At 44.3% G+C, this 17,155-nt stretch overlaps 1 protein-coding gene across 2 annotated transcripts in view; it reads right to left on the reverse strand.

Moving 5' to 3' along the window:
- Nucleotides 1–17,155, reverse strand: part of LOC126278149 (phospholipase A1-like) — a 228,078-nt gene that overhangs the window by 69,300 nt on the left and 141,623 nt on the right. For both annotated transcript variants that reach the window (XM_049978043.1, XM_049978044.1), the window contains exon 5: nucleotides 4,199–4,334. In XM_049978043.1, coding sequence (XP_049834000.1) covers nucleotides 4,199–4,334 — 136 coding nt within the window. The remainder of the gene's footprint in view (nucleotides 1–4,198; nucleotides 4,335–17,155) is intronic.

Consider the following 17,155-nt stretch of genomic DNA (forward strand, 5'->3'; position numbering starts at 1 on the left):
TAGACTATCTCTCACTATTACTGGCTCTCAACCACTTCCACTATCTGTTACTTTTTATTCTTCTCTCACTGGCACCATCTCCTTCACTCTTTCCCTAGCACTGTTTTGTCACAGTCAACTATGTACCTCTGCCACTGTTCTCCTGTCTTTCTCACACACACAGCCATCGTCGTCTTCGCTTTTTCTATACCACAACCACTGTTTCATATCTTCCACTATTTATTACTTCTCCAGCTCTTTCCAATTACAACTGTCTCCTCTCTCAGCGCCAAAAGGTTGACTGTGTTCGCAGCCTAAAACTTTTTGGGAAAATTTTCGATGATTCTTAGCAAGGTACAATGAGGCAGCTGGTACGCGACTCTTCACTCAAAGTATTAACAAGAGCTTATTAGTCTTTTCTATGCTCCGAAAGAGCATTTTTCCGCTGGTTCCCTTCTTTACCCCACTACAGCGTGTCACATGTGAAAAGAATTTTATGGGTCAGTAAAATTTTGATAGTTGTCTTTTATGAAATTGGGATAGAACAAAGATGCACAATTTTACACCTCTTATCAGATTTTATGCAAAAGTTTTGCATGTGGTTCAGTACTATAACCTGAGGTTCCCAGAATCCTTCTGATGATAAGACAGACACTAAGTAACTTTATAAGAAGCGTTTTCGTCCCACACCGTATACTTCGTGTGCATTTTACGTGTACAAGTAGGGTAGCTTTAAACATCTGTACCTCAGAAACGGATAAATATATCAAGAAAATTTTCAAGTTTGTCCGAGATCGGGATCTTAGGAATTTATTGTGAAAGTTATAGCCATTTGCTGTGCATAGCCGTATTGTAATCCGTAGATCGGTACTGGTACCCAAAAACAATGTCTTCGTCTGTTTCCCCATAACGGATAAATATTTTTGTAAACTGGATCATGGCACTTCTAGATAAACGCCTAATGAATATACCACTAAATTTTGAGCAATTTGCTTCGGTTAGATATTTAGATATCCGCCCCTGACAGCGAAAAAATTGTGGAAAACGTGTTTTTCATGTTTCTCAGATACTGCTCATGAACTAAATGATGCCTCCTCCACAAGCACCTCATGGTGCACCGTAGACCACATCAAATTCAAAAGAAACCAACCGATCTGCTCTGTTTGCCTAAGCTAGAGGAAGTATCTAATATTCAAACTTTGACCCGGTACTGTAGGATAATGACACTAAGACGATCCTTATATTGGGTATACAAATGGTCCCTAGTCCAAGGGCTATCCAAAACACTTGGCCCTACCTTTCCATCACCAACAGAACCCGAGAATCCCGTTTTTATGAGTGGCGTTTTGAAAACATATCATGTAGCGCAAGCCGATGCATGCGTACTGACAATCTGGTTGCCTTCGCAGCATTTTCTGATGATGGCGTACGTATTGTTAGTGCTGTAGGCAATAGTAGCAAACACATCAAACATCAGGCACTACTAAAGCTCAAAAGTCAGGAAGATGAGTACAAGCAGACAGTCGAATGCTCGGTATGGATTGGTTAACTGAAATTAAATGTAACATAGGTTTTGAAGAAAGCTGTCTTCGAGTGAAGTTAAATAACGGAGGGAAGTCAAGGGATATGTTAGTGAAGATAACATGAAACCTCTCCCAAGGACTTGGACAACCTCTTCAAGCCCTATTCGGCGACAGGAGGTCATTTTGGCCCGATTACGCATTGGACACGCCGGTTCAGCCACCGCCATCTGCTGACTGCTGCGCCGGAGCCGTTCTGCCCAAATGGGCAATTGCTGACGGGGTGCCACCTTTTAAGGTCCTGTCCGAATTTTAAAACACTGCGCATTGATCTTGGCCTACCATATACTCTGGATGAAATTTTAGCGGATGACCCAGGAGCAGCTGCTCGCGTTCTTCGTTTTATCCACTTGACAAACCTGTCTAAGGAATTTGATTGTGCTGTATTCCTTTAAACCCTTGCCTGTTAATGTACCTTTTATAGTGTTGTCCCTTTTAGTTGCTGTTTTAACATTGTGCCTCGCAGTGCATTCATAATTTAGTCTGGGCGTTAATGACCACTGTAGTTGTGCGCCCTAAAACCACACAAAAAAAACATGAGCTCTGCGTGTGCCAGCGTGAGGTTAATGCGTTTTCGACAAGAAGAGGGAACTACAAATTTAAATAACTGTCTCCCAGCGCGATGTATGAACCTTCTTCTGTAATAGTGCGAAAAAAAGGCCAGAGCCCGTAAGTTCATATGACATGTAAAGCGGGTTAATGATGTCCCATTGGCACCAAATTTAATCATAAATCTGGCCAATGCCGCCGTGGAAGTGTCACACGAGGGGAGGGTCGTCACAATACCCCTTACCCACCTTTCTCCCCTTCATGTGATGGCTCTGCGATGGAGGTCAGAAACGCGACGCCCACAGTATAAATCAAGCAGTTTTCTTATGAGTGCCATAGTGGCCGAGGAAAATACTCACCGCCACTCAGAATCGACAGGAAAAGGCCTCAGCGGGTGGCGTAAAGGGCGTCAATGAAATAATCATTTAGTGTTGATTCCCACACATCTCTCGGTGGATGAACCAGTTTGCAGTGTTATACGCCACAGAAGACGTTCTTCGCAATCGTTGACAGTGCTGACATCGCCTGACGCTTCAACCTTTCTCTGAAGACATCGTGGACTAGCAACCCAACTGAATGCGAGCTCATTCCTTCTTGCTCTGGTGTACAGGCTGGAATCACTAGGTACCATTCAAAACCATTCGACGAAATTTGAACAGGATCAAAAGCAGCAAAGGGCACTTATGCTTTTTCAGTGCTCCTATTTCTCGCCCTCCTATGATATGATCACGGAGGGCTGCAACATTAATACATGCGTGAATGAAACGGCAAAAATTGTGTCCCTGTAAGACCCCAGTTCGGTAATAACTCCGGTGGCAGCTGCTCCCATTTATTGAGAATTACAAAACGCACCTTTACGGAGAAAACCTTTGAAGTACTGCTACACCCCTGCAGGCAGGCAACCACTCGATAAAACTCCAGTGCTAGTTGACTTTCTGCAGGCGCGTAGTACTGCTTCGGAAGTATTTTTTCTGCAAAGACAGTTTTAAATTTCTCTATAGATGTTGGGGGGAAGGGGGAGAAGTGTCACTGAGGTCACGCATGCTTCATTTTCGTACACTCCTCCGTGATCACACCACAGCTGCCAATGGGACATCTTTAGCCCACTTTGCATGTCACATGAACCTCTGACCTATGGCCTTTTTTCCTCAAGTGTGTGAACAGCGCGTAGCGTTGCGCAGTTGGAGGTGAACCGCCATCAGTTGTGGATGTGCGGAGAGAGATGGCAGAGTTTTGAGAGCGGACGATCTGGACATGTGTCCATCAGTAAAAGGAAATTTGTAAGACTGGATGTCATGAACTGATTATTTATATATATGTATGACTTTTGAACACTATTAAGGTAAATACGTTTTTGTTCTCCATCAAAATTTTTCATTTGCTAACTATTCCTATCAGTAGTTAGTGCCTTCAGTAGTTAGAATCTTTTATTTAGCTGGCAGTATTGGCACACGCTGTATTGCAATAGTTTGAGTAACGAAGATTTTTGTGAGGTAAGTGATTCATGAAAGGTATAGGTTATTGTTAGTCAGGGCCATTCTTTTGAGGGCATTATTAAGTCAGATTGCCTTGCGCTAAAAAATAATTTAAAAGAAATGTATGTCAGTTTACTGTTGATTAGAATAAGTAAAGAGAGAAATGTCTGAGTACGTTCAGTTTTGCTCAGCTGTTTGACAATCAAATAACGTCAGAGGTTTACCAGCACTGTCATTCTTAATTTTTCAAAGTGGTCTTACGTTGCGGTCATCTTTGAGCCAAATTTCAAACTGATGCATCGCAGTGGGAGAAAACAACAATGTTTCGAAAAGGTGATCCTTTAATTCTGTTGTGCAGTGTATTTTCCAAAACACCTTGTTTGATCAAAGAATCCACCTGCAAAATTAAAGTCAATGATCGCAAACCATTTCGCAGTAATTCTCATCCAGTAGCCTTGATTAAGAGAGATACCGGGCAAGGGGGATGAAACAATAATAAAGGTAAAAGTATTGTATTGCTAAGTTAGTAACTACCCGTCCACCATAGACAAAATGCACATTTCGGTCCGTGGACACACAGTGAAGAGACAGGCGCCCAAGACGCCGTCCACTGACCTGTGATCCTGCGGACCCTGGAGCCGGTGGCGTCCTGCAGGTGGTTGCTGGCGAAGGCGGAGATGTGCGCCCCCAGGCTGTGCCCCACCAGGTGCACGTCCAGGGGGGCGTCGCCGTCGCCGCCGCCGTAGCTACGCTGCAACCGCACAAGGCTATGTTAGACTTGGGAGGGTGCGGCCGTGTCCCAAACCCAAACAACTGCTGCACCTCAGTAAACGACGACCACGCATTAAAAAAAGTTTTGCATCACCCCTGTTCCCAGAACTCCTGATGACAGACGTTCACTGTGGATATTGTATCACAGGCACACTCCTTTTGACTGTTCAGAGATATCACTAAACCCCTCCCAAAGATGTAAACAGTCATGCATGAGCATCGCCTATTACACGGAGGGGGTCCGACAACCGATCAGTTCCAATCATTCCACCAAGGGGAAGGTACACGGCTAGTGTTGTCTGTAGTTCGACCATGCCTAGACGGTCAATACCGCGGTTCGATAGCGTCCGCATTGTTACTTTGTGCCAGGAAGGACTCTGAGCCGTGCTCTCTCCCAACTACGCGTTTTCATGAACTTCGCTTTCTATATGTGTTTGGTTTTCCGCCCTTGACGCGGTTACGTCGTGGTTCTTCTTCGTTCTACGTGTGGCAGCAGTGATGCGTATCAATACTTGCGCCGTGTACCATCTTTGTTTTGGTGCATACAGTTTCTGGCAAGGGGGTCTGGAGTGAATCGGTCGATTGCTGCGGACCAAGGAAGTTATCTCCACGCGGTACAGTCGGCTGGGGCCACTGGCAGCCCCTACGCAGTGTAGGAGCGTGTGTGGAGCTGTCCGATCGCTACGAACGTCGTGGTTCACCGACCCAGGACGTCAAAGTTGAGTAGTGGTTTCAACTACCCAAGCCAGGTCCATTCATGTTGTAGTGGTTCGCTTCGGTGGTCTGCTGTTGGGGAGGTTTTCTGGTGATCAACACCGAGTGGTTCTACTGCTGAAATTTAGCAGCCATGCGGTGCAATTAACTATTTTGGTCAACTAAGATTTGAGTGCACCAGTGGAATTTTCTGTCTTGTGGCCATTAGTGTTTGGTCACCTGCCCTGGGCACTGACGTAAATTCAGGCAGTGTTCTTTTGAGCGAGTTAACTATTACCGTCTTTCTAATTCAAGTGTACCAGCGGAATTTTCTGCCTAGTGGTCGTTCGTCGTGTTCCGGTTACTTGCATTGGCCACTAACGTAATTTCAGGCAGTGTCCTTTCCTCACCTGTCGTCGCTGTCCAACATGGTGTGTAATTATGACAGCTAATACGTACCCCACTGTGGATTATCACATTTATAACATTGCCGACTGGGGTCCTCATTTACTGACTGTCGGGAAGCAAGTTGTTGTGTCGGTCGGTTTGTGGCTACCCCCTGGTTGGGTTCCGACGGATCAAGTATAGTTGGGCTCACCACTTGTCTCACTTAAGTGAACGAGGGCAGACCGACTTCCCTGGAGGCCTTCTGAATGCCACCGGCGTTTAATTATCTGTTGTCAGCTATTTTAAATTTTAGGTTTATGGTTATTGTTTGTTTCTTAAGATTTTGCAAAATGAATTTTTAAATTTATCTTTCAAGTTTAAAAACTGCGGCCTTCTGCCTTTAAAGATTATGGTAATATATTTTGGAATTTTGAACTTTAATTGTGGCCCTCAGCCATTGGTATTGCACCTTGCATATGTTGTTTCTTTAAATTATTTTATTGCTATCTTAATTGGATTTCTATCTTGTTGATTTTTAAGGTTTCTTGTTGTTAAATATGCTGGCCGTTTGCCTTTAAAGGTCTTTGGTAATATATTTTGAAGTTTTGAAATTTAATTGTGGCCCTCAGCCATTTATGTTGCACCTTGCATATGCTGCCTTTTGGGTTTAAAATTATTTTATTGCTATCTTAAGAGAATTTTTGATTTTTTAAAGATTTCTTGTTGGCCTTCTGACTTTAAAGGTCTGTGGTAATATATTCTAAAATTTTGGAAATTAATTGTGGCCCTCACCCATTTGTATTGCACTTTGCGTATGTTGTTTTTTTGAATTACTTTATTGCTATCTTAATTGGATTTTTATCTTGTTAAGATTTCTTGTTGAAGGCCTTGAAACTGACCTCAACTCTTGGCCCTTTCCACAATCCAACTACCTGTTCTGCCCAGCGTGTTTAGCGGACGTCTCAGACTCTCAACAAGGGAAGTGTCCAGGCCTCTCGGAGTGAACCAAAGCGATATTGTCTGGACTTGGAGGAGATAAAGAGAGACATGGAAAAGTTGATGACACGCTTCGCTCAGGCCGCCCAAGGGCTGCTCCTGCATCGGATGCCCGCTGCCTGCGAATTATGGCTCAAAGGAACCCCGACAGCAACGCCACCGTGTTGAATAATGCTTTTCGTGCAGCCACAGGGCGTCGTGTTACGACTCAAACTGTGCGCAGTAGGCTGCATGATGGGCAACTTCACTCCCGACGTTCATGGCGAGGTTCATTTTTTCAACCACGACACCATGCAGCGCCGTACAGATGGGCCCAACATGCCGAATCGACCGCTTAGGAATAGCATCACGTTCTCTTCACTAATGAGTGTCGCATATGCCTTCAACCAGACAATCATCGGAGACGTGTTTGGAGGCTACCTGGTCAAGCTGAATGCCTTAGGCACACTGTCCAGCGAGTGCAGCAAGGTGGAGGTTCCCTTCTGTTTTGAGGTGGCTTCATGTGCAGCCGACGTACGCCGCTGGTGGTCATGGAAGGCGCCGTAAAATCTGTACGATACGTGAATGCCATCCTCCGACAGACAGTGCAACGATATCGGCAGCACATTGGCGAGGCATTCGTCTTCATGGAAGACAATTCGCGCTCTCATCGCTCACATCTTTTGAATGATTTCCTTCAGGATAACGACATCGCTCGACTAGGGTAGCCAGCATGTTCTCCACATATTAACCCTATGGAACATGCCTGGGATGGATTGAAAAGGGCTGTTTATGGACGACGTGACCCACCAATCACTCTGACCGATCTATGCCGATACGCCGTTGAGGAGTGGGACAATCTGGACCAACAGTGCCTTGATGAACTTGCGGATAGTATACTACGACGAATACAGGCATACATCAAGGCATGAGGACGTGCTATTCGGTGTGTACTGTCACTATATGGTGGTACAACATGCAATGTGTGGTTTTCATGAGCAAAAAAAAGGGCGGAAATGATGTTTATGTTGACCTCTATTCCAATTTTCTATAGAGGTTCCGGAACTCTCGGAACCGAGGTGATGCATACCTTTTTTTATGTGTGTATATCACATTTTGGCTCACTGTAATAAAGTGGTACAACACATGAGACATGCTGTCGTAGCAACGGATGTCTCTTTTTCTGCTTACAAGTTGACCTATTTGTAATTGGAAAGGTGACCACTCTGGAAGAACGTTGTATATCAATGAAAATGACGGACGTGGCTAATGTAAGTTTCATTGCAAAATATATTGTATCCTTAAATACAAGCATAGAAACGGAAACAGATGCATCAGATTGGAAGCAGAGTGTCAAGAAAAGTAAGTGGAGAATTTTAAATTTCTACGACTGGTGGAGATGTGCCTGAAAAAAACTACATCAAAATTGGTACATGCAAGAAAGTTCTGTACCATTATAATGAAAAAAACCTGGGCAATGATATTTTTCTTTAACTAGCTTAGTTTTGATAGGAGATTTTAGAACAGTAGGAGCTAAATTTATTGTTTGGGGGCATAGTTTCCTGCCTAGGGCCCCACTGTTACATTAACTGGGAAAAAAGAAGAGTAATGAACGTCATGATTACCTATGAATGGAAGTATGCAATAGCGGAAGCTTGTTTAAGTACACCTTCCCTTACAAAGGAAATGAGCCAGAGTGATTTCACTGCTGTCAGTGTTCTTGAAATAATTATGAAGTCTGTTCCAAACATGAATACTACTAGTTGTTGTTGTGGTCTTCAGTCCAGAGACAGGTCTGATGCAGCTCTCCATGCTACTCAATACTGTGCAAGCTTCTTCATCTCTCAGTACCTACTGCAACCTACATCATTCTGAATCTGCTTAGTGAATTCATCTCTTGGTCGCCCTGGGCAATTTTTGCCATCCACGCTGCCCTCTAATACTAAATTGGTGATCCCTTGTTGCCTCAGAACTTGTCCTACCGACCGATCCCTTCATCTAGTCAAGTTGTGCCACAAATTTCTCCCCAATACTCAATACCTCCTCATTAGTTATGTGAACTACCCATCTAATCTTCAGCATTCTTCTGTACCACCGGATTTCGAAAGCTTCAATTCTCTTCTTGTCCAAACTATTTATCGTCCATGTTTCACCTCCAAACATAGCTACACTCCATACAAATACTTTCAGAAACGACCTCCTGACACTTAAGTCTATATACTCCATTTTAACAAATTTCTCTTCTTCAGAAACGCTTTCCTTGCCATTTTCAGTCTACATCTTATATCCTCTCTTATTCGACCATCATCAGTTATTTTTCTCCCCAAGTAGCAAAACTCATTTACTACTTTAAGTGTCTCAGTATCTAATCTAATTCCCTCACCATCACCCGACTTAATTCGACTACATCCCACTGTCCATATTTTGCTTTTGTTGATGTTCACCTTATATCCTCCTTTCAAGACACTGTTCATTCCGTTCAACTGCTATTCTAGGTCCTTTGCTGTCTCTGAAGGAATTACAATGTCATCGGCGAACTTCAAAGTCTTTATTTCTTATCCATGGATTTTAATTCCTACTCAGATTTTTTCTTTTGTTTCCTTTACTGCTTGCTCAAGGTACAGATTGAATAACATCAGGGTTAGGATACAACCCTGTCTCACTCACTTCCTAACCACTGCTTCCCTTTCATGCCCCTCGATTCTTATAACTGCCATCTCGTTTCTGTACAAATTGTAAATAGCTCTTCGCTCCCTGTATTTTACCCTGCCACCTTCAGAATTTGAAAGAGAGTATTCCAATCAACAGTGTCAAAGTTACATCATTGAATATAAATGCAGATGATACAATTGCAATGCACCTGAGTTTCATCAGAGTGTCACAGAATCTTCGATATGTCGCTCCCTGCTAAAAAAAATATTGTTAAAAGTCCATTAAATTGCGATGTAGGTACCTGTGGCGTCGACCAATCTCCTCAAAAGACTTAGAATGGAATCCACAGCTTTTTGGAGAAAGTTATGTGGGATGTTGATAAGAACTTTCCAGGCCTGTGCTTCCAGTTCGTCCAGTGTGCGACGTTTCGTCAGGCACACGATGTCAGTTCTGGACTTCTTGCAAGCCATTCATCAGATCCCTGTCTTCCCAACGAACGCCCTGAAAACTCCTCTTGCAACCAGTTCCGCATGACACTTGCAAAGTGAGGCAGTGCGCCATCTTGCATGAAGATAGTGTCGTCGGCATTTTCCCATACAGCTACTGTAGACCAAACATAATCCTGAAGCATTTGAAGGTAGCATTCCCCATTCATTGTGTCATGCAGGAGATAAGGACTTATGACCTTTGTAGCCGTTATTCCACACCACGAGGCCACTTTAGGATGAAAATGAATCTTCTCCACCGTAACTCCAGCATCCTGTGCCACCCAGTAATGGCCGTTGTGCGAACTGACGAACCCCCCACCCCACACGTAATACGGCCGCATCACTCCAGAGGATGTTGTGAAACAATTGAGGCCAATCTTCGTACTGGTTCAAATGGCTCTGAGCACTATGAGACTCAACTGCTGTGGTCATTAGTCCCCTAGAACTTAGAACTACTTAAACCTAACTAACCTAAGGACATCACACACATCCATGCCCGAGGCAGGATTCGAACCTGCGACCGCAGCAATCTCACGGTTCCGGACTGCGCGCCTAGAACCGCGAGACCACCGCGGCCGGCCAATCTTCGTACTAACCCCCTACATCAACTACCCATCCCCATTCTGTGATCACAGTCTTCTGGTGTCACTTGCTGCACGTAACGGGGTTTCCATGCTCGAAAGTTTAATTCTTTATGCAACACCTGACACACAACTTGCCTTGTGAGTCCGCTCACACGAGCTGCCTGGCGTGTTGTTTTCCCGGAACTACGACTGAACATGTTCTGCACAATCACCACATTCGCAGGACACCTTTCTTTGCTGCATCCTTTAGCGAATCTGTGGCCATTAGCTCCGTATGATAATTCTTTATTGCCTCCTAACGAATTCTGACATTCCTTCCCTTCACCGTTCGCCGCCATCTCTGCACAAGAACTATCGAATTCCATACTTCATAGCGTAAAGTAATCTGTGTTCGTTCTCTGACTGTAAGATGATCGGCCATCTTTGTTGTTGTTGTTGAGTGTACCGCCTCTCGTGGCCACCGTCGGTACTATGCGACACGAAAAATCACTGTCCTATTTAATGTTCTGCACGTTTGCGCTATTTCCAATATTAGTCCATCAATATTAAAAACTTGACAACCATTTAATGATCCTACTTTCTTCCAGTCCACCCTGTATAAAGAATATTTTAGATGAGTTTACCCACTGAACAGTTCAGTTTATTTTTCCGCCAGTTAATTTTTTCTTTGTCATTGTTTCTTTTAGTATAGTGAACTAGCTTTTTTTAGTTTGGATGTTAATTAAATACACAGTATTATTTCAGTATGTCAGATAATATATTTTGTTCATACTTTCTACTATCTTTGACATTGTAAAAGAATTTTTTTTATTAAATAAACCGTGTTATTTGATAATGTACTTTTATAATATAAGCAACGTTCTTATACGGAAAGCTACGTAAAAATTAAGATAACTTCCTAAATATTATAAAATATGCTAAATAAATGTTGCTAGTCTATGATACATACTGTATCACTTCATCATAAATAATGAAACATGTAAATAAATAATACCAAAGGGAAACAAACAATTTTTATGAAACTGTGACATTCAACCTTCCTTGAGGGAGGTCTTAAGATAACCGGAACATCATCCACGATACAAATCTCACTGGGAAGATACATCCCAAAAGGAAGCTGTATATACAGAATCAACTCTCTATCATTCTTCGATCTCGCATCCGGAACAGCAACATTTGTTTCTTCCGGTATTTCTGCTATGAAGCTTACAGCCATCTTCATGTTGAGGCGATGAATGAGTTCCGAGTGCCCATAAGTGCCTATTGGGCACTAAAATGCGAAAATATGAACTATCCCGAGAAAGACTACTTACAAATTTTCAAGAACAGGCTTTAAATGATGACTCTAGGAATATACTACAACTCCTTACACATCGCTATCGTAAGGATTGTGAGGACAAGATTAGACTATTACGACACATACGGAGGCATTTAAACCATCAGTTTTCTCGCGCTCCATACGTGAATGGAACGGGAAAAAACCCTAATAACGGTGTGTAGTACACTCTTAGCCATGCACGTCGCGGTGGTTTGCCTAATACAGATGTAGATACAGAGTGGGCTGAGCAGCGCATGCGCTACAGATAATACAACTGGCACAACAGCGTTAGTTATAGAGAAAACTTGCAATTGAAAATGTTACAAGTGCAGAGCATAAAGAAGCAAAGAGCAAATGCAACTTCACAGTGGTTGTAAAACATGTAGTTAACCATTAAAATTGATGTTAAGCATTAAAATTCGTGCCAATATTTTGCAACCCTGACTTGTGAAACTGATAGTTCTGTAATATTCATACCTGTCGGTTGCTGCCTTTTTTGCACTAGGAATTATTACATTCTTCCTGAAGCGTAGGGTACTTCGCCTGTCTCATATATTTGGCATACCAAGTGGAATAGTTTTATCATGACTATTTCTCTCAGAGATCTCAATAATTCTGAGGGAATGTCGTCTTCTCCGCGGACTTAATGCTGCGTCAAATTATTTTCGCAGTACGATATCTCCTATCTCACCTCTTCTACTACACATACTCTTTCTCTATAAGTTTATTTATGTCGAAGATTCGCTGCTAATCGTTAAGTCAAACTCTAATTGTCTGTAAATCTATATGAAGATGGTATCTGTTCTTTCAGACATCGTGCATCTCTTTAGAATGAATTTACAATTAAATCAATTCAATGAAACGAATACCCTTAGCTGCATACAGGCGTTGATATACGTCAACGGGGACAATTGAAAATTTGTGGTCCAACCGGGACTCTAACCCGGCATCTCCTGCTTACATGGCAGACTCTATTATCTATCTGAGCCACCGAGAACACAGAGGATAGCGCGACTGCAGGGACTTATCTCTGGCACGCCTCCCGTGAGACCCACATTCGCAACTTGTTGTCCCGCACTACGTTCGTAGTGTCCCTGCCCATTACACTCATTACTCGCGGCTTTACCGATTCCCGTAAGTGTTCGGGCAATGTGTGTGCATCCGCACAGAAGAAGAAGATGGTCTAATGGTGAGTGAGCCTGATGTGCGGATGCACACACATTGCCCGAACACTTACGGGAATCGGTAAAGCCGCGAGTAATGAGTGTAATAGGCAGGGGCGCGACAATAAGTTGAGAATATGGGTCTCACGGGAGGATAAGTCCCTGCAGTCACACTATACTCTGAGCTCTGAGTCCTCGGTGGCTCAGATAGAAGCCGGCACGGGAGCTCAGAGCGCTAGTTAGCCTCTCTCTGTCTATATATATATATATATATATATATATATATATATATATATATATATATATATATATATATACTCCTGGAAATTGAAATAAGAACACCGTGAATTCATTGTCCCAGGAAGGGAAAACTTTATTGACACATTCCTGGGGTCAGATACATCACATGATCACACTGACAGAACCACAGGCACATAGACACAGGCAACAGAGCATGCACAATGTCGGCACTAGTACAGTGTATATCCACCTTTCGCAGCAATGCAGGCTGCTATTCTCCCATGGAGACGATCGTAGAGATGCTGGATGTAGTCCTGTGGAACGGCTTGCCATGCCATTTCCACCTGGCGCCTCAGTTGGACCAGCGTTCGTGCTGAACCTGCAGACCGCGTGAGACGACGCTTCATCCAGTCCCAAACATGCTCAATGGGGGACAGATCCGGAGATCTTGCTGGCCAGGGTAGTTGACTTACACCTTCTAGAGCACGTTGGGTGGCACGGGATACATGCGGACTTGAATAGTCCTGTTGGAACAGCAAGTTCCCTTGCCGGTCTAGGAATGGTAGAACGATGGGTTCGATGACGGTTTGGATGTACCGTGCACTATTCAGTGTCCCCTCGACGATCACCAGAGGTGTACAGCCAGTGTAGGAGATCGCTTCCCACACCATGATGCCGAGTGTTGCCCTGTGTGCCTTGGTCGTATGCAGTCCTGATTTTGGCGCTCACCTGCACGGCGCCAAGCACGCATACGACCATCATTGGCACCAAGGCAGAAGCGACTCTCATCGCTGAAGACGACACGTCTCCATTCGTGCCTCCATTCACGTCTGTCGCGACACCACTGGAGGCGGGCTGCACGATGTTGGGGCGTGAGCGGAAGACGGCCTAACGGTGTGCGGGACCGTAGCCCAGCTTCATGGAGACGGTTGCGAATGGTCCTCGCCGATACTCCAGGAGCAACAGTGTCCCTAATTTGCTGGGAAGTGGCGGTGCGGTCCCCTACGGCACTGTGTAGGATCCTACGGTCTTGGCGTGCATCCGTGCGTCGCTGCGGTCCGGTCCCAGGTCGACGGGCACGTGCACCTTCCGCCGACCACTGGCGACAACATCGATGTACTGTGGAGACCTCACGCCCCACGTGTTGAGCAATTCGGCGGTACGTCCACCCGGCCTCCCGCATGCCCACTATACGCCCTCGCTCAAAGTCCGTCAACTGCACATACGGTTCACGTCCACGTTGTCGCGGCATGCTACCAGTGTTAAAGACTGCGATGGAGCTCCGTATGCCACGGTAAACTGGCTGACACTGACGGCGGCGGTGCACAAATGCTGCGCAGCTAGCGCCATTCGACGGCCAACACCGCGGTTCCTGGTGTGTCCGCTGTGCCGTGCGTGTGATCATTGCTTGTACAGCCCTCTCGCAGTGTCCGGAGCAAGTATGGTGGGTCTGACACACCGGTGTCAATGTGTTCTTTTTTCCATTTCCAGGAGTGTATATATATAAACTGAGTGGAAGGATTAACAAACGAACTTTAACTGATGTCATGTGACGTCCGGAACGGCCAATCCCAACGATAAAAAAAAAGAAGATAGAGCATCTGCATGTAAGCAGGAGATCCCAGGTTCGAGTCCCAGTCGGGACACAAATTTTCAGCTGGCCCCATGCAGCTAAGCGTATTCATTCATTGTATTGATTTAATTGTAAATCGTCCTGCAGTCAATTTAAGTTCTAATTATAAGAAACCTTTGTATCTTTTGTAGATTACAGACTTTGTATTAGTATCGTGCTACGACACAAACATTGCAGCGGATGACGTACGGGGGTTGAAGTTAAGCATCGAGCTTAGGAACCATATGAGCTGCATCTACCTTGCAGCATGACCTGTGACGTGACCGTGCACGGTAGTGTTGGGCAGTTTGTCTTTGACGAGGAGACAACAGGCTGGGGCCAGCAACGATTATCCGTGTGTTCACGTCGTATTATGTGACTCTATCCATAAAACATCAACTGCAGTGTAGGCGGCTCTGTCTGTAGATAATGATACACGGGTTGGACATAAACATGGAAACACCAAAAACGCAACACATTACCGCGCCTAGTACGATGTAAAAAAAAGGAAAAAAGCTTTTGACATTCAAAGCCGCTTCCATTAGTATCGTAATGGATAAATACAAGTTCTATGTGGTTTCCAGGGGAACCTAATACCACACTCCCTGTAAAATAGACATGTACTTGTGACTGTGAGGGAGCTGGAAGTGGATAGCGACCACGCACACCTCACCTCAAAGCAGACTACAAAGGCTCAGTAGTGCTGAGATCTGTGACTGGTGGACTCATGTTCACAAAACCAGTCCGCGACGATGCGAGCTACACCTACATCTACCTACATCTACATCGATACTCTGCAAATCACATTTAAGTGCCTGGCAGAGGGTTCATTAAACCACCTTCACAATTCTCTAGTATTACAATCTCGTCTAGCGCGCGGAAAGAATGAACACCTATATCTTTCCGTACGAGCTCTGATTTCCCTTATTTTATCTTGATGATCGTCCCTCCCTATGTAGGTCGGTGTCAACAAAATATTTTTGCATTCGGAGGAGAAAGTTGGTTATTCGAATTTCGTGAGAAGATTCCGACGCAACGAAAAACGTCTTTCTTTTAATGATTTCCAGCCCAAATCCTATATCATTTCTGTGACACTCTCTCCCATATTTCGCGATAATACAAAACGTGCTGCCTTTCTTTGAACTTTTCCGATATACTCCGTCAGTTCTATCTGGTAAGCATCCCACACCGTGCAGCTGTATTCTAGAGGAGGACGGACAAGTGCAATGTAGGCAGTCTCCTTAGTAGGTCAGTTAGATTTTCTAAGTGTCCTGCCGATAAGACGAAGTCTTTTGTTAGCCTTCCCCACAACATTTTCTGTGTGTTCTTTCCAATTTAAGTTGTTCGTAATTGTAAAACCTAGGTATATAGTTGAATTTACGGGTTTTAGATTAGACTGATTTATCGTGTAACCGAAGTTTAACGGATTCCTTTTTAGCACTCATGTGTATATCTCACACTTTTCGTTATGTAATGTCAACTGCCACTTTCCGTACCATTCCGATATTTCTTCTAAATCGTTTTGCAGTTTGTTTTGATCTTCTGATGACTTTATTAGTCGATAAACGACAGCATCATCTGCAAACAACCGAAGACGGCTGCTCAGATTGTATCCCAAATCGTTTATATAGATAAGGAACAGCAAAGGGCCTATAACACTACCTTGGGGAACTCCAGAAATCGCTTCAGTTTCACTCGATGACTTTCCGTCAGTTACTACGAACTGTGACGTCTCTGACAGGAAGTCGCAAATCCAGTCACATAACTGAGACGATACTCCATGAGCACACAATTTCACTACAAGCCGCTTGTGTGATACAGTGTCAAAAGCCTTCCGGAAATCCAGGAATACGGAATGGATCTGAAATCCCTTGTGTGAGCAGAGACCCCGTCGTTTTGGAACATTCGGAAATAAACATTGAACCATGGGACGGATCCGATCAGCCAAAACTGTCACACAGTCATTGGCAGTAAAGTGACTTTGCAGGCTAATCATGGAGCCCATGGAATACTATGGTATGGCAGCCCAAATCATCACCGAACCTGTGCCATGTTTCACTCTTGGGACGTAATCTCAGCTAGAAGTTCGAAACAGTGTGACATAAGAGTCATCCAGTCAAAATACACTACTGGCCATTAAAATTGCCACACCAACAAGAAATGCAGATTATAAACGGGTATTCATTGGTCAGATATATTATACTAGAACTGACAAGTGATTACATTTTCATGCAATTTGGTGCATAGATCCTGAGAAATCAGTACCCAGAACAACCACCTCTGGCCGTAATAACGGCCTTTATACGTCTGGGCATTGAGTCAAACAGAGCTTAAATGGCGTGTACAGGTACAGCTGTCCATGCAGCTTCAACGCGGTGCCACAGTTCATCAAGCGTAGTGACTGGCGTATTGTGACGAGCCAGTTGCGAGGCCACCATTGGCCAGACGGTTTCAGTTGGTGAGAGATCTGGAGAATGTGCTGTCCAGGGCAGCAGTCGAACATTTTCTGTGACCAAAAAAGGGCCGTACAGGACCTGCAACATGCGGTCGTGCATTATCCTCCTGAAATGTAGGGTTTCGCGGGGATCGAATGAAGGGTAGAGCCATGGGTGTAAAACATCTGAAATGTAACGTCCACTGTGCCGTCAATGCGAACAAGAGGTGAGCGAGACGTGTAACCATTGGCATC

Source organism: Schistocerca gregaria, chromosome 6, assembly GCF_023897955.1.
Source record: "Schistocerca gregaria isolate iqSchGreg1 chromosome 6, iqSchGreg1.2, whole genome shotgun sequence".
NCBI classification, from domain to species: domain Eukaryota; kingdom Metazoa; phylum Arthropoda; class Insecta; order Orthoptera; family Acrididae; genus Schistocerca; species Schistocerca gregaria.